Source organism: Strigops habroptila, chromosome 3 (assembly GCF_004027225.2).
Source record: "Strigops habroptila isolate Jane chromosome 3, bStrHab1.2.pri, whole genome shotgun sequence".
In the NCBI taxonomy this organism is placed as follows: Eukaryota; Metazoa; Chordata; class Aves; order Psittaciformes; family Psittacidae; genus Strigops; species Strigops habroptila.
Window position 1 is genome coordinate 23,922,378 of NC_044279.2, and position 22,666 is coordinate 23,945,043.

Below are 22,666 nucleotides of genomic sequence, written 5' to 3' on the forward strand. Positions count from 1 at the left end.
AGCATCATTCATGGAAACTTTTTAAAATTTAATCATTTAAACCAAGAACTCATTTTTTGAAAAATAATGGTTAGTAAAATGTTTTAGAAACAAAGTTGTACTTACAAAGGCTGTAAAAGTAGCAGTTGGTGAATGGGAAAAATGAAGTATTGAAACTAGAGTTACACAAATACAGAATAAATCTCAACTACTGCTAATTATTATTAAGGTCCCTCTGATTTGTAAAGGTAATCTGCTCGATGGATGATGTAAAAACATTTGTGCAACCTATCAAAGAACAGTGCTGTGTATCTGATCACAGAATTAGCAGATGTAAAAATCATCCAACTATGAAATTCCCATAGGGTCTGGTTCTACACTATCAAAATCAGTGGGAGTTTTACCATTAACCTTAATAAATGCAGTGCTGTGTCCATAACATGCCAGTTATCATCACTGACTAGTCTTAGATTCGTGTTTCTATGTGAATTTTTAAGATGGGACTGATAAGTCTTGAACTCTTGAGCATTTTAAATTACATAGACTTATAAATTAAAAACTGTTTCCTTTAAAACAAAATCGGATTTTGTTAACAAACCAGCTTAAAAAAAAAAAAAAAAAAAAAGATAATTAATTTTGCATAAAGCACTGTTTGAAACATCAATGCAATACTTACTTTCTGTAGTAATGTATAGTTCCTAAGTGCCACTTGGGTAGATTCTCACTTTCTTGTGCCTGTTAATTGCACGTGAAGTGTGGATATTCTTGTCTGAACACAGAAAAGAATTTGTTTCAAACATTTTTCCTTCAAAACCCTTCTTGGTTTATTTGCCATTAAGCACATTATCTTATAGTTTGTATTTGTGTTGGGTCTGTGGTGAAGAACTTACAGTGTAAACAGTTGTACGATTCCAGTTTTATTAAGACATTATTTTATTATGCAATGAAATCTTCATGCAATAATTGATTGCTACTTTGAGAAATAAAGAATGGTTTGATAGAACAGTTTCAGCACATCAGTGTTTAGCCACTGATACAACTTAAAGGCTTTCTAAGTTTTTTAGGCTTTAATTTCTGGGAAACCTCTGCAGAAGTGTACCATAAACATGTAAAATAGAGTGCACATCCTGGAAAAGTCAGCATTGGCATGGTAGCTGTTAGCAGATGTTGACTTTGGCCCTGATCACCCATCTTTTCTGGGCATTAAACCGGTGTGGTGTGACTGAGTAGTCCTGTTGACTTCACAGGGACTACTCATGTCCGAGAACATCCTCGGGGTTCTGGCCCGGTAACAATTAACAACAAGCAGGGTAACAATTTCAACAAGCAGTAAGAGATGTTAATGGCAGGGAACTCCAACTACAACTTTCTTTGGAGTGCAGAAGGACAGAACATCTTTGAGTAGTGTAAATGCTTAAACACTCCAGATTTATGTAGCTGCTTTTGTATTTCAAAAGTTCAGAGGTAATGTAATGCTCTTTTTTTGTTGAAAAATGCTTGTGTTTTGTCTGGAATGTTAATTAAATGCTAGTAGTGTTCCCATATCACAACCATTATTTTCCAATATGTTGCAAGAATGGACAATTTAAGTTCAATGATGTACTTGAGGTTGAGGTAGTAATTATTCTCCAAAGATTACTGTCAGCTACTTCATTCTGTGCCTAAATGGAGATATGAAGTACACATCTGATTCATTTCTGTTTGCTGTCATATCTGCAAGTACATTTTTAGCAAATGTTTTATTCAGTTGCATCATTTCTATGACTTTTTTGACCTTTTACAAAAAATGTGTAAATGCTTCTTAAAAATGTGCAAATGCTTTTCCCTGGCAAGTGAGTTAACCTTCAGCTGGTGTTACACAGCTAAGAGGAACACTTATTTAAATGTGAGTTTTCTGTAGTACCAACTCCTTGTGGTGTCCATGTCTACCTCAAAGGCACCATTACTGTAGTATTTAGTATTCAATGTTTTTTCTAGAAAACTTCAATTTTTATTTTTTTTCCTTATTCTCAAATTGCTTCCTGTCACGTTAATTTTAATAAGTAATCTTCACTTTCATTGTTATGTAATTATTTGCAAGTGTGTGATTTGACAAAAGGTCTACTTGGTTAAAGGCCACATTTGAATCAAAAGCTGTGTTTGTATTAGCCTCTGAGAAACATGAGAGGACCGTGCCTAATTACTTAAAAAGAGACTCAACAAAAATGGATTGTAGCTTGTTGATCTTCTTATTTCTTTGATAACTCAGAATAATCTTCAAGAAATATGTGGGCTTCTTTCTCAGATTCTTGAAATTTGATCACAGCACAAGATTGTCCTTTGGCGCAAACCCAGAAATACACATCTTTGTATGATGCACCTGGACATATGTGGCAGGTCTGGTAGAATCAGCTAATTAACAACACAGGCTTAAACAGGCACCTCATCTGGCAGTGTAGTTAGTTGCCTGATGGTGCTCAGCAGGATTTGGTAGTGCTTTTTATTTTTCTATCCTAATGGTCTGCTGCCCACCTAATTTTGCCTTATTGTCAGCCACTACTTACCGCAGCTTGAGGCCCTCCCAGGAGGCTAAATTATTATCAAAGGATTAGGGAGATGTAGCCTTGCAGCTCTGACATTTCTGATTACTTGTCTATGCCAGAACACTAATTAGCTGTGACTAATTAAGAAAAATGTTCCTGCCATAGAAAACCATTTAAAAGAACTGAGAAATAGAAAAGCAATTGAAAAGCTGAGCAGTGCTGAGATTTGCCGATGCTCTTTAGATTTTCACCAGTCTTAACTCACCTTTAATTATGTCTAATATTTTATAGGGAAAATAGAAAGCTCTTGATATGAGAACCACTCCGCAGTTTTCTCTTGATCTAAAGACATTCTTGTAATTTTAAAACAATTTGTCATGTCTTTTGGGTAAAAGAATTTTAGAGAAAACTCTAGGTAGTGTTACCAAATGGGGACTGAAAAAAAGTCCGCATTGGTAACATAATAATTAAAAAAACATTAACATGCTCAAATATATGAAACTTCCGCAAGATGGAATCAACATCTTGCAGATTTACTGTTCAGTGCCTTTTCAAAGTTCACTGAATTATTCCTGATGTTTTCAAGTAGGTTCACCTCATTTTTGGAGATGGAAATTTCTGTAAAAGAATAACATTTCGTTTGAAAACTGTAAAATGTAACCTCCATCTGATTTCATATAGTGCATGATAAATAGTGCATAAAGTTTGCTATGATGTTTTTATTTTTTTCCCCTGGAATATGCTGAGAAAAGGAGTGCTCACTCTTGGAGGGTGCTGATTATGCTGCTGTGAATCCAGCAAAGCTCAGTACTGTTGAAATTAATAGGACCACAACACACAGCAAAGTATGTGCTTCAGAGTTAGCTGCTTCAGGATCAGAATATTCAGCACTTTGTAAGCTGTTTCACACTGTAGCTGAGAGTGTTTTCTCTAGAGGAAACCATAAAACAATGGCTAGTTTATTATATGGTTTTGATATTATATATTTCCCCACTTCATTTTTTATGCCATTTTTAATTTCTGAATTTCCATCTCGTTAGCTACCAAACAGCCCAAAAAGATATAAAAAGAGTTTTCTCAAGACATTATGTATCCCTTAGTCCAGTCTGTATTTAGTATTCATGGAATGGATGTCTGACACCTTTTTGACACTAATTCAATCATATTATTTAAATCTGCCCAGTGGGGGAGTAAGAAACTACGAAATAGATATTCTTATATCTTACTAAAAGAGCTTTTTGAGTCTAAAAGGGACATAGAGAATTATTTTTCAGGGCACTAAATCTCATATCCTGATATTCAGAATTCCTTGTGCTGTCCTACTCCCTAGTTTCCTTGACTTTTGTGAGAAGCTCACTTTTTTTTTGGGTGGGGGGAGAACAGTTAATAAATTGCTATAAAAAGGCAATTTAAAACGTGCATCGTGAGTCAAAAGAGGAAAAAATGAAAAAACAAATATTCCAAACTCAAGATTTTTAAGCCCATCTGATTTTTTTTCTGAGGGAACTTTATCAATCAGGGTGGAACTACAAGGGGGTTTTGCTTGTTTGTTTGGGGAGGGGCTATAACACTGGGAGCTTCCAGTACAGTTTCCCCATGGACCTTTCTGGTCTATACTGTTCATTCATTTATTTAACTTAGTTAAATGCATCTATCCATCACTCAGAGTATCCATTCACTAAAAATAATAACAATTCTATCAAATAAAAGAGAACTCCTTCCAACATCCAGCCACAATTTAGTCCTTTAACCTTTTTATCCTGCTAGGCACAAAGTAGCAGCATCTCATTCCAGGCACTGCGGGTTTTTTGGTTTGGTGGGTTTTTTTCTTATCTAGATGGCTTGAAATGTGTCTGGCAACTTAATGGAATCAATTGAGCGTGGACAACTATAAAAATATAAAATAGCACTGAAACTTTATATGAGTCTGTCAGTAAGTGTTAACTGTGGCTGCAGCTTTCACATTCTACACAGTCAAGAGAAATCAATAAGGATTGTACCATTTATATTGTCTTACCTAATGTTTGTTCACCATGAAATGCCAGGCACAAGCACCATCTAGGGAATATTGATTTCTTGATGTACTGTAATTCACACACGTATAAACAGCAGGAGAACCTTGTGGCTTCTCAAACCTTACTTGCGGGTTTGATATTTATACTTGTATGTCTTTTGGGTCAAGCTTAGTTTAAAAAGGAAAATCAAGAAAAACTTCTGTGTTCATAGGTAGACACACAACCGCATTGTTGATCGTATTACAAGAAAAATAGTGCCAGGAAGCGTAAGAATAAACTAGTTTTACTGTAATAAGTCTGAAGTAACAGAAGGAGGTCACCATGGTGTAAATAAAAACAGTACCAGGTGAGGATGGTGCAGAGCGCTCTGACAAAGTCAGTGATTCATCAGTAGAAAGAGCTCCTTAACCTGTTTGATCCCAGGGAACTGAAGCTTTAGTGCTGATTTAAATGTGCAAAAGTTCACCTATATAGAGATGATTTCCTTTAAATAATTTCAAGTGTTTCATGGTATATTTTCTTAATTTACACTACACTGATAATCCTTTGTATTATACTGTACTGAAAGTGTTTACAAGGTGCAAGAAAAACAGTACAAATAATAAATAGAAAAATCAGCTCCAAAAAAAAGGCAACACAGCTGTAAAATATGCATAGCTGAAAGAGTGCTCATTGGCAATAGGGTCAGAGATGGAAAGGAGCAAACTAGGCACCTGCCCAATCCAGGGACACTTTCTCCAAAGAGATGAGGGGAAGAGAGAAGAGGGAAGCAGGAGGCTGGACCTCTGCTCCACATTAGCACTGCTCAGTGTGGTGCCTAGTCAATGCAGCGTAGGAGAGGAGTGGCTCCACCACTGTGCAACTCCCTATCAACCTCGCAGCTGCATCCAGCCCCGTCATGTGCCATTGCAATAACCGACAGAGTAAACGGATGATGAGTCGAGATTGCTGAGGTGGAAAGAAATGAGCCTGTATATATTCACCCAGAGGAACCCAGGAGGTTTTAAATGCTCTAATTAAAATATGTGCTTGACCTCATTCCACGTGGAGCAGGGAGTCTAAATAGAAAACTCTAAGGCAAGAATTACTAACATGAGTGTAAAATCTACAACACAGACTTTGGCCCAACTTCGCTCCGCCTCACTTTTAGTGGTCCTGGATGACTGGGCAAAGGCAGAGCTAGGTGTCTCAGCCACACACCTTACAGAGTGAACTGGGACCTTTAATCCTACTAATGTTACACATGCACTTAGGAAGACTGTTCAGCATTTGTGCAGCTAAGCACAGGGGTTTTAAAACTAGAGTGTGTTAGCAAAAGGCTAGTGTTATAACGAGTAACAACTTGGTCATTTTGCATTATGTTCATTTGTTTATTTTGACAATCCAAGCTGGCTTTCATTTTCAAGATCACTCAAGGGATGTTCCCCATTCTGTGCCTTGGAGGATGTTTGCAGATATACCCAAATTGCAACACAACACCCAGTGTAGCAAGACCGACAGTGTTTGCTCTAGAGATTTTTAGCACCAGAATAACCTATGGAAATACTGTTCACAGATGCACTGCGTATCCAGAGTGGAGTAGGGAAACTGTTTGTACTGTTAGTCTCTTGCAGTCAAGAGCATTATGTTAGTACCTAGTGTTTAAAATCAGAACAGCAACGTTACATATGTGCAGATACAGAAGGAAGTTATGCATGTCTAATTTTGCAGAATTCCGGGTTCCCAGTGCATCTACCATATGTGAAGAAGCCAGAAAAATATGAAGGTCACAAACATTGTAAAATAGCATAAATATTGTAAATTGCTGTTTAGCAACCAATATACAATACAGGGAGAGATGAGTACTGTATATTTTGTGTTAAAAGTGTATATTTATTTGTAAATTGGCAGCAGTTCCATACCAACTAGAGACTAAAGTGTTTGTTTCATCAATTAGTCATTCTTAAGAAAAAATAAAATGTTTTTTGAGCTCCCTGAGAGGTTCACTGGAGTAATGGCACAAAAAAAAGGCTGAAGGAAACCAAAGGAATAGCTCCACTGGAAGGAAGAAAACCTTCCTTGGCCAAGCAAGGCTGCAAGAGGCAAGTTAATACATCTGCTGCAATTACACACACACCCCAAAAAAAATAGAGGGGAAGAAAAAAAAATAATAAGTAAATAAATGGTTCATACCCAAACAGAGTTTATAATTTTAAATGACCAAGCTAAAGAAATCTTGGTCCTGATCCCTTTATCAGAAGAAGTATGGGTGTTGAAGAGACAGTAGTATGAAGTTTCTTTCTCACTTCTCCTTTCCTGGTACATGTAGCTGTAATTTAGGCTGCGAACGTTTTTGCACATTCCCAAGCCAAAGTTCAAAATTTGGCTTAGCATTTCAGGCCTAGAGGAGGAAGCAAAACATGGAAGCTGGATAAAAGTCTGAAATGTTTCCAGGAAGATGCCTTGATAAGCGGTGCTGAACACTGGAAGTGTAAGACACTGGTGGGATGGAAGAGGTGTGTGTCAGGGGCTCTGTGCACAGTAGAAGCACATGCGGGAACATGGGACTTGGGAGTGTTACAGCAGGTACAGCAACAGGGGGACTTTCGGACATGTCCTTGAATGCAACTGTGGGAAGGAACTGCAGTGAAATGGGGAGCAGAAATAAATAGGGTTTTTTCATATGACACTTCATATTGATTTAATCATTTGCATTTTCCAGATCAAAAGCTTTTAAACATCTGATTTTTGGTGTAGGGAAAAGGCTTCATTTGTTTGTACTGCCCACTAACCCCATGGTTCCAATAAGGCTAACTCCCTGGATTTTCCACTTATGCTTAGTTTAATCATTATTTCTTTCACTTTTTTTGAAATGGAAATTCCTAAGGAAAAAGAAAAAAAAAAAAAAGAAGCAGCAAAAAGGAATAGAAAAGGAATAAATGTATTAGCATCATGGTGTCCCCCAAAACTACTAGTATTCTCCTTGAACTTTGTGAATATTTAAGAAAATGCAAAAGAAACCCCCCCCCCGAAGCCTTCTAAGTCTGATGTCTGAATATTAGAAGATACATACTATTATTGGATGAAAGCTACACTACATTAAAATACCCCTTCTGTTTCAATATTTTTATTGATTGTATTTTATACGTTTTAAATAAGAATAAAAGTAGTGTGTCCTGATACAGCAAATATACAGGAAGTAAACATGTAGGTGAAGTAGTGCTCAATTAGTGCCCATAAAATTAAGATACATTTCTAACTCTCAGAACAGTCATAATGTCACCTGTTTCCACTGTATTCATTTTACTGTGAAATTTATGCCACATATTTTTATTTTCTCCAGTCGTAGCAGTGCTTTGAATCAAAAGGCAAAGAAATTTTTCATGTTTCAGGGAGAGAAATAACACAAACTTCTTTGATGTCCTAAACAGAAAGATTGCTATCTTGCCAAAAACAGAACAGCCGGAAACATTAAGGTAGCTGTAAGAGTAGCTACAAGTGTACTTGAAAATTTTATTGTATTTGGAGATGGTATAAGTTCTATTTCTACAGTCAGAAGCCAGCTAACTGACCATTTCTGCCAACTGAATCTTACTAGCTCTGCTGTAGAAGCACATCTCAATACCATAAAATTCTCTTTTGATTCAGAAAAATAATGTTCACACACACACAAAAAAAAAACCCATCTTTGCATGGACTTTCCATAAAGGCAAAATTCTGTATTTTTGGTGAGAATATTTTTTCAAGGATGGCACTGTGAACTTGTGTGCTCAGAGTTAAACCTAGCTCAACATTTTATGTTGTGGCACTGTGAGGCTATGCATAATGAGAAAACACATCCTTGTGGGGATGGATAATATGTTGCAGAAGGGCAGTGGCTGTCACCAATCAGGAGCTGATAGTGGGATGGGAAAGCTCTTGCATGAGTGCTTTTCCTTCTCTCAGGTTTTCCCAGCTTCTGTTCCTTCCTTTTCCTGGGCACTCACACAGTTATTCTCATTGGAAATGTGACTGGAAGTGTCTCAGACTCGTGCACACCTATGACCAGTGCAATCTAGAAAAGAAGTCACTGGGGAGACGTACTTCTCAGGGGAGTGAAAATACAGGAGAGAGTGGTGGGAGGGCACTATGTCACTAGTCAACAAGTTCTGTTCTCCCTCCATTAGAAGAAATAGATATTTTAACCATAAGTTCATAAATTGCTCGTGTCAGGAATCAGAATTGATGGGCCAAGAACAGAGTACAAACAAAATTTCTACACGTTGATACGTTAAATTTTCTGTTTATGTCTGCCTACAGTTGCCTCAACCTTCAAAGGTTTCTCAGGCTTGCTTAATCAAAAAACCTGAGAGGAAAACATAAACTTCTTATGCAAATTTTTTGCTTTTAATTTGCAACTAAATATTTTTCATTTCTGCAAAAAATATGAAGATATCTTGAATGTTCATTACTTTTTCTGACTTGATTTCTTATGTTAGTGTTCCTATGTGTACATAACCTTCTGATGTATCATGGTGGCCCACAGATTGAGAAATCCTTCCCAAGGTTTGTTTGCGTTTTTTTAAGAGTGACCAAGGCTTTCCAGCCTTCAGAAGAGTGTATGAACTCATCACTGCTCAGGTAAAAATCCTCCTTTAAAAGGCTGATGTCTACACCTAAAATAATATACAAAATACAGCTATAACTCATAAACCTCAGAGTGATTTCAAAGATGGTACAAATAACACTTGTTTCCCTCATTATCAATAACATTCAACAAAGGAAGTCAGCAGGATTATTCATATTTTACAAAGAGGGAAAAAAATTATAAAACTTAAATCCGGAAATTTTTTTCTAACTTTTGCTGTTTGCATTTTTAAGGAATAACTTATTGATTCTTTCATTATTTAACATGTTTCTTAAATGGTCTCAAACTTCCTTGGCACACTACTAGTGCTTGCTGTCAAACTCTTGAAACAATAATAAAAACTAGGTATTTTAGCTTTTAATATTTAATATGCTTATAGTATTTCTTATGCATTTTAGCTTATGCTGCCTTTGATGTACAGTCTCCTCAGTGAGAATACTTTTTGTTATTGTTCCTGGTAGGAAAAGTAGAGCTGGAGAAAGCAAAAACTTCCCATTGTTGTCTGAGCAACTCAATTCCTGATCAATAATTCAATAAAGGCTTCTGTAGGCAGATAAAACATGGTTCCTAGAAAAGCTTGCCATATTCAGCAGAAAAAGCATTTTGACAGTGCCCATTTATCAAGAGCAGGCAAGATATAGAAACTCGACGGGGTCTTGTGTCTCAGGCGTTAGGGATACCAGCCCTAGAAGGACTAAAGCATTGTGTATTAGTATGTATTGAGCCTCCTTCCAGGTGGCAAACAGCTGCACCTTTTTATAAAACTTCAAAAATAAATCTGAAGTGCTTGCTTTCAGCCAATAAGTATTATATTTAATTGAACCGTTCTGCAAATGTTATAGCTCAGGCACCCAGAAAGATGGTGAATATTTAATATATTTGTTTTGTATTTCCACCAGTCAACAGAATAATGAAATTCCTTAACTACTTCTCTTTAACTTGCCTGAAGAAAGCACGGTATGTTGCTAAATCGCTTTTCACTGGCCCTGCCGAGAAACAACTTTAATCCTTGTTAGAAAATTGCAGAGTCTGGGCCTGACAAAGAGCTCATGCCTGGCGCATTGTGAGTGCTGGGAGCGGGGAGAGGGGAGCCCTTTATAGCTGCGTGCCTCCAACCCGCCTTAGCTGGACTATTTAGGCGAGGAGGTTTGTCAATTCCTCCCAACAATGGAGCGAGTTTTTCAGTGCCTGTAGCCGCGCTGAGCCCCGTTGGGGATCAATGCTGGCCATTCAAGCTGCACCTTCTTTCATTGCTTTGGTTTGTTAATTTAAGACTAAAGGTCCGCTGAGGGGGTTTAGGGTGTTTAAGAAAGCTGATGAACTGTTTAAGAAATCTGATGAACTGAGAGCGTTTATAGCCCTGGTGTGGCAACTATGGGCACTGAGGGAGCTGTGTCCTTGTTGACCCTCTTGTTATTAAAAATGCACAAGTGCTGCGCTTCTCAATATTTCAACACTCTTTCATTGTCAATACCACCTTCTGAGCCCTTCAGCTGGTTGCTTGCTCTAAAGATCTTCTTAGATTGGGTTTGAAAACTTCACCTTAAACACTAGATTAGACTGATGTTCTGTTTTCCGTGCTCCTGTTGATTTGTTGAACCTTCCCAGGGCTGGAAAGCAAGTAGCAGCTTGATGGGGAGACGGGCTGCTAATATGATTTACCAGTCTACAGTCATGCACAATAAGTGTGAATAAATACAGGGGTCTCACAGAGTCAACCCTAGCCTTTCCTTTTCTCTTATTTCTTACTTTAAAAGAGGTATCTATCTCAGGAAAATGAAGTGAGTAATGCATGCCCCTACAGGAGTCGGATGAGCTATGAATAAGAAGAGGGGGGGAAACAGGGAGGCAAACATTTTTGTTAAAGTGGTTGGCTGCAGTTATGTGCTGATGTGAAAAAGATATATAATAAACACTTACTGCTTTATTCTTGCATAGATGACAGCAAAGAATATGGCACTAATACCACATAACTGGCATCCGCAAGAGTCACATTGTCCTTTCAGTGCTATTGTTACTAGCGGGAAGCTGACTTTTTCTTAAAACCAGTTACAAGGATTTTTTTTATTATTACTATTACTTAAAACCTATGTAATCTCACAACCATTATCTAACTGCTGAAGCTTTTGAGTTTGCTATAGTTTCCCATAAGTCAAAGTACATGCATGCCTGCCTCTGTAACATGCTCATGGTTGTCAAAATGTGTGGCCTTGGATTCCACCTCTGAGAGGCATTTGCAGTGCTGTGCACTTCAGCAGGCTCCAAAAGAAGCAATAGGGAAATACTTACTTTTCTTTTTAGGAAGTCCAGCAGATTTATGTTTATGAAGCTTCAGCCTGTACTTAAATGCTCAAAACTAGTGGGCATAAGGCAAATGGTGACCAGGAATCCTGTCCACAAGTACCTCTACGAGGACTCTAAGAATCTACTGGATGTGATTTTTATTAAAAATAATGTGACAATCCAAAATAAGAATACATCTTTTTTCTAAAACAATAGCATGTCTTATGTTTTCTGTATAGGGTATGTTGACAGAGAAGCAAGTACGATAGTATCATTTCAAAGTCACCAAATTAAACAATTCAACTGAAAATTTAAAGTATCAGAACTACTCAGGAAAACATATTGTTTTCATTCACAGATTTGAGTAACAAAAGCAATTCCCTCCAATTTCTTAGCTTTGTTTTCAGTGTGTGTAAGCATATCACAGATATGTATGAAGAGTCCAATTTTAACTGCAGCCATCTTAAGTTATCTGGCTGGGCTTTAAAATACATGTTTTGCCAGAAAATTGGGACTGAGTCTATTCTTGGTGATCTGGCACCATTCAGTGGTGTTACATGGGGAAACCTATCACAGGATTCTCGATCCTGTCTGTACTTTGTTTGTGTGAGCAAGTTTGAGCCCTTTCTGCTTGATACAAACCAAATACAATGTGAATATGTTATTAGATTTTTCTTTTTTTTTTTTTTATGGAAGGATATCAGTTTTGAGAAAACTCCGCTACTAAAATCATTCTCTCTACCATGATTTTTTTTAACAACTGTAGATTCTGAGTGATAATAGAATAATTGGGCTCATCTTATTGCAAGTAACAATAGGTATTCTGGGTAGAATGCTTGGCATATGAATTTTTATGTTTATGAGACCCATGAGGTTCTCCAAGTGAGTAAGCTCAACTGTATTTTATTTTCTAGACATCTGTGTACATACGACACCTGTCCTGTAGTTTACAGCTGCCACTTAGTAACAACTCTGTCACATTAAAATATTTTACAGGTACTTATAAGTGAAATCAAAACCAGCATGCATGTTTGGAGTGAAATAATGTGAATAGTATAAGAATGTCATTCATTGATTAAAAGCCCCCAGTATTTTATGGATACCAAGTCAGTCCCACATTTTATTGAATAAATCAAACTACTTTTATTAAATGTGCAGTTATCTGCATTTTGTGTGATGTGTTTGATCACTTCTGTAAAACAGTAAATTAATAGGGGAAACTATAAAAAATGTGAAAGCAATTTATTTCCAATGATTCATAATTAAAATACATTTTAACACATTAAATAGAATAAAGCCATTATTGTATGAAAATTTATTTCAAACTTACCTTAAAACTGATAGTTACAATGAGATGACTGTCTCCTGTGAAGGAACACTTACATATGTTTACTGTCTGTCTTTAAAGCTTTTTTCAGAGAGCTTACATTTTGATGAAAGAATTCTGTCTTTTGTTACATCCAGTAGCCAGTAACTTGTCTTCATTTTTTCAATATGTATTTTATTTGTTAATGTAGAGGTGGCTAATGAGACATGTTAGATCCTTCTTTTGAATTACTTCACAATGTATACCTTGCCCAACATGCGGCATTTTAAAATATGCACACTGGTTCCTCTCTTTGCATATCTGTGTATTTTGTAAAGACACAGGAAATTACATTAGAAAAGAATTTAAGCCTCTCCCCATGGGGAAAGAGACTAGAAACAGAGCTGTGACACAAACTCTTTTAATCTCTCACTGCTAAAATGAATAAAAAATTCCTTCCTTTTTACAGTTTGACTAAATGACATCTGGTTGGTATTTTACAGGAGGGGGAGAAAAACTGCTACAACTATGTTTAGTAAAATCTCTTTTAATCCAGTTAATGTGAAAGAACTATTATAGTAGCTATTTGGATCTGAACATTTTTGCACGGTAACATAGGCACCAACAGCAGAGAGCTTATTCTTACCCCATGCATGTGTGAAGCTTTGAATGAAAGCATACCCATGCCTAAGACATAAAAAGGAAATAAGGTAGACTGTAATTATAATTAGTAATTAACATAAAACAAAACCTTAATGTGGTTATCTTGGGAGGGGTGGAGTGATGTTTTGATCATACTTAAATACAGTTTCCATGGATTTCTGATTTTTTTTACTTAATAAAGAAGAAAGCAAGACAGATTCCATATTCTCTGTTTGATGCTGTTTGCCTGTTTGGATTAGAAAATCTAGGTATTGCAAATTCTCTCCCACGATACCCTACCTGTTTTTTCCCTTGCTGCTTTAGCTGTCAATTCTTGCATTTAATTGTGTATTTAATATCTGTTCTTCCTGACAGATAGCAAACTGCATAATGCTATTTTGCTTGAAAATGTTGTAACTGAAGGATAAAATGGCAGTTGCTAATTCATGTAAAGAACAGTCTAGGTCAAGTTATTTGATTTTCTACTGACCCATGCAATTCTCTGAACAGGAAATTATATCATTGTTGACTTCAAGTGCTGATCTGTGATCATTTCAAAGTGTTTCATTACCTCTCATTACCAAATCTGTTAAAGGAATACTGCAGGGTTGTTTGGTGGCATTTTGGTTTTTTTATCCTTCTTTTCAGCAATGGTACAGCAACTCCATGAAAGTCATATGCATGTGGTTGGCTGACAGATTAGACGTTCAGCTTCACATCTACCAGCTGAAGACTCTCATCAAGATAGTGAAGGTAAATAAAATGTGTTTGTGTTAGACTGCAGAGTAAAGAGAGAAAAGTGATAAAGTATTAACATGGATAATTATAGACCACCCTAAAATTTAAAAAATGTGAAATAAAGTTGTGAACTTACGTAGTTCTAAGTTGGCGTTATTTGGTTTGATTTTGGTTTTTTCCCACAGTTGTAGCAAATTTCAGAAGAAAAACAGTCTATTAAAACCTCTGATGTTAACTACATGTGCAGTAGTAATTGTCATCCATTCTGGACTCAGTGACAATTAAGATTGTTCCAATGAATTTGAACAGATTGCTGCTAGCTGTTCAGCAATGATGCATGGTATTCCTAATAAATTAGTGTTTGTCATATTACTGATTTTTTTGTTGTTGTTTTACCTTAATAATCCCAATAGTGTTCTTTCTCCATTTGTCCCTCTCCCCAAAAAAAACTATTTTATTTTTTATCCACATGATTACTACTTTAATTAGAAAATTATATTCAATATATTAGATAATATTTTCTAATTTTTCAAACTCTGGGATAAGTATCAATAGAAATACCAATCCCCCCAGTCCAGTCCTCAGTCATTTACACTGGCCAATGTCAAGTGCTTCCAAGAAAAGTGTAAAATAACTTGCAATAGGCAATTATGGGTTAACCTACCATAAAAGAAAGTTTCCTCATAACTCCCTTTCAGATCTTAGTTAATACCCTCAGGCAAGAGACAGAAAGCCATTTCAGTTTTTTTCCTTTTAATTCTGTCTTGTTTAACTCTGAACATTCTTGTTATCTGCATTAATGTGGAATAAGAAGCACCTGTTGTCAGTCATGACCTTGATTTATTCAAAATACTTTCTCATGAAGTTCATGCAAGACTGTAAAGTCAGAAGCATTTTAACTCATGGACACCAGAATTGCAACTGCAACTTTCAGGATTCACTAGCTAAAAGGAAAAAAAGCAGAGAGATGCAAGAAAACAGTCATCATAACGATGTCATCATGGTTCCCTGAACCATCCAAGCTTAGCTTTGATATTTTTGACCTTAACTGATTTCTCTGGGAACAGAGAACAGGGTTTGGCTCTTCATCATGTGCCAAAATGACAAAAACAGTTTGCTGTTTGTTGCTGAACTGGATGGCTCTTGTGAAATGTTTAAAGCTCTTCTCAAGTGAAAGTAGTTATCATCCTGAGGGAGTGGGGAGAAAAGGTGTTACAGGATCTGAACCCTGTGCCCAGTGAGACCTAAGAATGAGCAGGCTAAATTATACCAGTTAAGTATCACCTGGGCAACTAAAAGAAGAGGCTCTTACAAAACTGAAGTCCAGGTGAATGAGCAGCACTATCAACCAGCCTCCCCTCTGCAACCTGGCACACTGAATAGCTTTGTTCAAAAGTAGGCTCCCAGGGGTGATGAGAACACACTAGTTATGGCAGCAGCCTTTCTGTGCCTGTGCACCTCTTTGCTTTACACATAAATTTCAGATGTGTTATTCCATGGCACCTTCTGTGAACAGAACACAGAGAATTGAAGAAGATTATGCCAATCATAGAGGTTCTAATCAATGTACTGGAAGACACAAAACTTTTCCCACCTGTGTTTTGATGGGTGAAGAAGACAGAACTGATAAAACAGTAACAGAGAAATAAGAAACGATGGTTCAAGTAGAATATCATAAGGAGCTTTCACTGTTGGAGCCCAGCTGGAGAGAGGCACGTGGGGAGGCACAGTTCCTCCAAACTCTAGAGTGAGTGAAGGCACTTCTCTGTTTGCTTTTGGAAAATCTGGGAGGCTGTGCTGCCCCTGTCATCTCCTGAAAATATTTCAAAAAAGAAGTAGGAGGTCATTTTTAAGGGACATAGTATAAGCAAGAAATACATTATTCTTTTATGTTTGGATGCAGCAAAGGTAGTGGCATTATTAAGGATGACCAGAAGCAGCAGCATTGTTCCATTAAAGCCTTATGATGGCATAAAGGTATCATTAGATGTCTGAGACACATGCAGAAGGATGTGAATAAAAAATGGTCAAGGACCAAAAGGAAAGTTAGGTAGAAATGAAAAAATAAGCTTGGAAGTGAACATTACTATCCTGCAGAAGTATGTCAAGAGAAGAGCAGTGACAACCCCAGAGCACTGGTCTGAGAATGGGAGGAATACAGTGTAAAACTGAGAGAAAAGACCAGTTAACAGCATAAAAGCAAATGGAATGCACAGTGTTACAAAAAGGGAATGCAATGGTGACATTTGAAAAAGACTAGGCAGGGTATTTACAGGAGTGTGTGAGCAAAACATAAGCTGCATCCATTGACTCCAAAGTTGACCTATGAAAGTCAAATAAATCTTGGTTGCAGTGATTCAAAAAAGGTTTAAATAATCATCATAGACAGTGGCAGAAAAAATTCTCCCAGCTGAACATTACCCATTTTGAGAGGTATCTTTTGCAGTTCTCTGAAGTATTGAGCGAAACAAGACCAGCTCTTTTCTCTTCTCTTTCTCTAAGGGTTGCGCTTGGTCTCCTCTAGCAAACGAATGGGCCTGATCGCCCTTATTTATCTTCGTTTTCTTTTTCCCATATTCTCTTCCATAAGCACTGGGAACTCACAGTAATAGCGTACACAAAATAAGAAACTAGCTAGACCAACTTGTCCTTCTTAAGCCTTTTAGGTTAACTTCACAAAAGATTATTTCAAATGTGTTACAACTTAAAGAAGGTAAAGTAGATTATTTTCCATATGCTCTCTGGAACATAGCATCAGTGAATAAAAATCTCCACTCAGAATTCTTATTTGACAGAAAGTCAAAGAAGAAAATCCTATCTGCTGGTTCATAGGAAGGCTGGATACCAGGGAAACAAAACCTTCTCCAGTGAAAAAAAAAAGATGTCAAAAGGTAGATGACTTGGAATGTAAATTAACTGACTGAAGAAGTCACCTGAGAAATGTTTACATTATAGAATATAGATCAAAATCTAAAATCTATTTTATTTTTCCACATTTGCTATATATATATAAATAAAGTAATTTTATGGGGAAAGAGTTAGACATTTACATTTCTGTGAAATGACAGAACTACCTGTAGCCAAATTCACATTTCAATATGCAGTTAGAAAATTCTGTGGCTTGTAGACTCTCTAGAGTTTATAGAAATCTCACGCAGCCCAGAAACTAAGTTAGGTCTCTTAACTGCAGGAGGAACAAAGCTGTCCCACTGGCATACTAGAATATCCAGTGGACAGTGGACTGCTCAGACTTGTTCGAGTCCGTTTAGAATGTTTTATTTTTGCCACAGAAAACTTACCGAGACTTCAGGTTGCAAGGTGTGCTGGAGGGAACGCTGAACAGTAAAACCTACGATACCGTTCACAGCCGCCTGACTGTAGAGGAGGCCACGGTCTCAGTCACGGATGGAGGAGGACTTCAGGGCATTACTATGAAAGACAGTGACGAGGAGGAAGGATGATGTTATCTCACCAAGCATTTGGAGTTTGGGGGTGATGGCCTGAGGGTGGGGGTTATCTTTGGCTTGGGGTTTTTTTGTAACTTGTCCTTGTAGTTGCATTTATAGTTTTGCCTTATGATAGAGGTGCAGCAAGGTAATTTGCTCCATTTTTTAAAAACAAAAGTAAGATTATCAGAGGAAAAGTGCCAAGGACTTTTTGAGAACAATGGTTGTAGCATATTTTAATGTATAGCTTTGCTTAGGTCTGTGAGAACACTGGCATGGAGTTTGAGTTCCATTTGTGATTATGATTCTTTCCCTTTCGTTCGTTACCATTTGTTCTTGTATCTCCATCAGATATTGATGTCCTGTGCAGAAAACAAAATGTATGCCTCACTTAAAACACAGCTATACAGGAAATCATTCTGGGAATAAATCAGTGCCCTAGGTAAAAAAAAAAATAGTGTATTTTCAGGATTACATTTTGTTTACCTTTTTTGTGCTTAATTTTACATTATTATGTGATGTGCATTAAAAATTTTAATCCTGGTTCTTTGTATTTTGAGGTTGGTATATATGTAATAGGACTTCAAGGACAGTCAAACACACACAAACTACTTAGGAGTGGTTTTGTGTCTATTCATTTGCAAGTTTAAAGATATCTCATCATGTTGGATGTCAGTAAGCTTGCCATCAATGTTTCTATTTCTGTGAAAAAATTCAGGCAATAAGAACACATTTTGTTGCGACCACTTCTGTATCCACCCGTTTGTATAGAATTCTACAATTAAAAGATGTTTTCAATATTTCAAACCACTTGATCTGCTGTATGATTCTTCATGAGAACAAGGGGGTTTTTTAAAGATTATTGTATTTAGTTTGTGTAGTGATTTATAGTGAATAAATTTATAGAGCAGATCTATAGCGAATATCCAAGGACACAATGCCTTGATAGCAAGAAAAAGCAATCAAAAACCCCTCACTGGCAGATGAACAGTGCCTGCTGTCCATTTTTCTATGCCCTCAGTATGAGCTGGAAAGAATTCACATTTTCATCAGTCAAAATTCACACAACTTATGAAGAATGCTGGGAGGGAGGATGGGTTTTCTGGGGGGAGGAAGGATAGTTGTTGGGGTTTTTATTTGCAGGAACGTGACTAAATCCTGGGTTTGTGTAGACAAAACACAGATGATACCCAAAGACATAAGGAAAGTTGCTGAGGTCCTTGTTGAGCCATAATGTTCTACTCGAAGAGCTTTGCTGATGGACTGCTGAGGATTTATGAAGCTTCTCCACAAGAACAGACCGCAGGACTTCAGGGGTCTGCCACAAGCATGCAGAGCTGCTGCAGAAGCCGAGAATGAGAGCTGCAAGCAAGTTGTTGAGGTTGTCTTTCAGCACACTTGGAAGCTCAACCAAGCAGGAAAGGGCAAGTTATGCCTCTTCCTAGCTGCCTAGGGAGAAATGCAAAGTGGTGTTTTTTTCCTGTGGCAAACCAGCTTCCTGGTAAGCATGTGAGTTGAGGTGACTACAGTGAAAAGGAAGAAAGGAGAGCTGGTGAGGTAGACCATTCTCAGCTCTTCGTGCTTGCCCAGAGGTGCCTGGCGAGGCTGGGAGGGCAGGGGTGCAGGCACACTCTGCCCTGGGATGCATGCGGCTGCAGTGCCGTGAGCACTGTCGGGAGCAGCAGGGCTGCTGCGGGGCAGGGCAGAGGAGGCGCAGGCAGGGTGTGCACAGCACGCTTTGCATTCCTGTTACCAGCTCTGCTGGGCGGAGCAGGCACTGGGAACCTCAGCAGTATTTTCCACCATTCCCAGGCTCCCTGATGGGTTTGCTGGTTTACGTTTTGATAGGAGTAAAAGAACTGCATATCCCTTTCCCATCTTTTGTCCTAGTCATGCCAGTGCATGCAAGTTGATGGCACTTCAAGGGCCAGGAGCTGCAGCCTCAGCCTTGGTCTGGCTAGGGCAGGCAGCAGGGTACAGAGAGAGCCAGGCTGCCCAGTGTAACACCTAGCTCCTAAACCCAAGGAAGCAGAGAGATCAGTGCTTTGGCTCTGCAAAGATCCCCCTGCTTGCGCTCTCCCTAACACCTCTACATTCCTGAGCCGGTTGTACACAGGTGAGGGCAGGTGTCACCGCAGGGGCCCTGCCATGCCTGTGAGGCCTCCCGGGGCAGGGGCATGCCAGGGCCCTCCAGGATGCTCCGAGAAGGTGGCATTAGGAGACTTTTAAGGTTTTGAGATGACATGAGGGTAGAAGTGATACCAAAACTGGACACCGTCCCTGGCAAGTCCCTAACAGTGTGAAGACCTGGACTGCAAACTAGAAACACTAGGATAGAAGAAGTGGCTGTTGCCAGCACAGCCCAGGAGGTGATGGGTCCAACTGTCCTTCATCACAGACCGACCTCATGGTAACCCACCTGCCCATCCCAATAGGAAACACCCTGTAGGAAACACACTGATTTACACTCACCTTTCCTGTGGGCTTGTCCTCTATCCCAAGTTGTCCCCACATCAAGAAGGGTTTCCTGGTAAGACAACCAACTCTCCCTATCAGTTTGGACAATAACAGAACAGGGATAGTAATTTCACCTGTCAGGGCCTCAGGAGGACTCACAGGCCATCATGGTCCTGACGGGCCTCACCTGGGACCCCCACCCACAGCCTCTGCCCCGGGACTCCACCTCAGCTCAGCCCAGGGCTGTCAGTCTCTGCCCCAGTGATGAAGCAGGAGTGCTGGTTTCTCACCCAGCTACAGCCTGGCCTGTGATTGCTTGTGGAGCCTCTTGATCCAGACCCTGACCCATGGACTGGCTTTAGACGTTCCTGATTATCACAAACATGTCAGTGATCTGGACTCTGGGTTGCCACCACGTCTCCCCCTGCCCCAGTCTGCCCTGCTCCCTGGATGGCTATGGGGGGACCATCCCTGGCTGATGGAGCCTTGCCTTGCTCTGCCAGCTGGGGGTGTCCCCTTGTGCCCCAACCAATAGGGAGCAGTCATCCCTTTCTATGCCCTGACATAATACATAAGAATTTTTGTGGAATGAAATGTGTCTGAGTTACTCAAATTTCACAAAGCATGATATATGTACACCCCAAATAGCAGTCTTCCAGTACCTAAAGGGGGCCTACAAGTAATCTGGAGAGGGACTTTTTACAAGGGCATGTAGGGATAGGACATGGAGGAATTGCTTTAAGCTGAAAGAGGGTAGATTTAGATTAGATATTAGGAAAAAATTATTCACTATAAGGGTGGTGAGACAGTGGCACAGGTTGCCTGTTGAAGTTGTGGCTGCCCCATCCCTGGCAACGTTCAAGTCCAGGCTGGACAGGGCTTGAGCAACCTGGTCTAATGGGAGGTGTCTGCCCATGACAGGGGGGTTGGAACTAGATGATCCTTAGCTTCCTTTCAACCCAAACCATGATATGTCGAGCATTTTGCTGTACAATTTCAGCTGTATGCAATTCTTGCAAGACATGTCTGTCAGATCGAGATGGATAAGGAAATAATGAAAAAAACACCCAAAGATGGGTGCTCGCCAAAGTCGCCCCAAGGAGCAGCCTTCCTCCTCGGCCCTGGGGACACGGCACACACTCGACGCTTCCTGGGGTCCCTCCTCGGGTCAGGTCCGGGCGTTACCAGGCTGGGGGGGGAGGCAGAGCTCTTCCTGGGACACAGCAAGCCGTGGGCAGGGAGGGCGGTCGGGGCTTCTCTGCGCTACAGCAAGTGTTGCCCCCCACGGGGGGACACGGCAATGTGGGCTGCGGGACGGGCTGTGGGGTGGGTGGTTGCTGCTGAGCCTTCCTGCATGGAAAGCACCCCCTGTGCACCCTCCAAAGGAGGGTTTGAATCAAATGTCTGACTCCGGGCAAACGAGCGCGTCACAGACGGCGGGAGCCGCAAGGCAGCAAAAGGAGGGTCCCGCTGCAGGAGGGAGCTGGGCTCATCTTGTGCCAAGGGGACGGAACCTGCAACCCCCGTGGGACCTGCAAAGGCACCTCGGTCGGCCTGGGACGGCCAGCGCAGCGCCCGGGCCCGCCGGGGTCCCACCGGCACCGGCGCGTTTTCATAGCGTTTTAATAGTTCTAATAGCTACTGGGGAGAAAATAATAAGTTTAAGGTTTTGACCTTAGGACGATTACTCTCTTATCGTCCCCCCACCCCGAGGGCTGCTCTGTTGCCCCGTCCCTGCCGGGGAGCAGGGGGGATGCCGGCGAGGAACCCTCTTCGGGCGCCGTCCAGCAGCGACCACGTCGAGGCATGGCTCCCGCTTTCGTCCTTATTTTCATGTTCCTCACTTGGCTTTCCACTCCCTCCTGGCAGAGGCACACCGAAACGGGCCCCGGACCCGGCGAGCGGGGTTTGCCCGCTCCGTGCTGCAGCCCCTGGACGGTGGACACCCCTCCCCGCCCTCACCGAGGGGGCGGCGAGCTCCGGTGCCAGCGGCGCACAGGCGGCAGAGCAGCTCTTTGCTTTGCTCCAGGTTAGCTCCCAATACACTGGGAGAAAAGAGAAAACAAAAATAAGTTAATTGCTCCTGATCCTATTCAGGAATCTTTAAAAAAAAATAATAGCTTCCCCGAGCCAAACAGCGGAAGGCGTTCATTTAGCAGCAACGGGGCTAAACATTTGTTGAACTGGGAAAGGAACAAATGGGAAAGTGTCATTCATGGCTCCAGCTGCCGCTGGCCTCTCCCAGCCACTTCCACCAAGGGCCCTTTGGAGCTGATGACACCGGCGGGTCCCCTCGCGGGCGGACTGATTAGATTAGACGTGATTGCTGCAGCTCCCGGCCCTCGCTGGCACACTTGCACCGCCCGCCCGCAAGAATTACAGGAGGGCCAGGAGCGCTGCTTCAGAGGGTCACTTGTAATTTCGATTACACGTGATTAAAGGCTTTATACGTGAAAAGGCTTAATTTGCACCCGTGTAGGTTTCGGTTTAGAGGGGTCTGTACGAGATGTACTGTACTGTAAACTTTGTTTTATCTCCGGGAACACTTGTGTTTGGGGGGGTCAGTGTCAACTGGTTTTGCTTTTGTGATGGATTCAGTTAAAAATAGCAATACTTTCTTCTTTTCCTTGCGGCGGAACTGATGTAGAGGGATGCCGACACGCACTCGGTGT

The 22,666-nt window shown here is 40.1% G+C and overlaps 1 protein-coding gene across 24 annotated transcripts in view; it reads left to right on the plus strand.

Annotated features, from left to right (window-relative positions):
• CADPS2 (calcium dependent secretion activator 2) overlaps positions 1 to 18,345 on the plus strand; it is a 298,626-nt gene extending 280,281 nt beyond the window's left edge. For all 24 annotated transcript variants that reach the window (XM_030479911.2, XM_030479889.1, XM_030479892.1 and 21 more), the window contains 2 exons: positions 14,002 to 14,106; positions 17,382 to 18,345. In XM_030479911.2, coding sequence (XP_030335771.1) covers positions 14,002 to 14,106; positions 17,382 to 17,552 — 276 coding nt within the window. In that variant the 3' untranslated portion in view covers positions 17,553 to 18,345. The remainder of the gene's footprint in view (positions 1 to 14,001; positions 14,107 to 17,381) is intronic.
• The last annotated feature ends 4,321 nt before the right edge of the window (positions 18,346 to 22,666 follow it).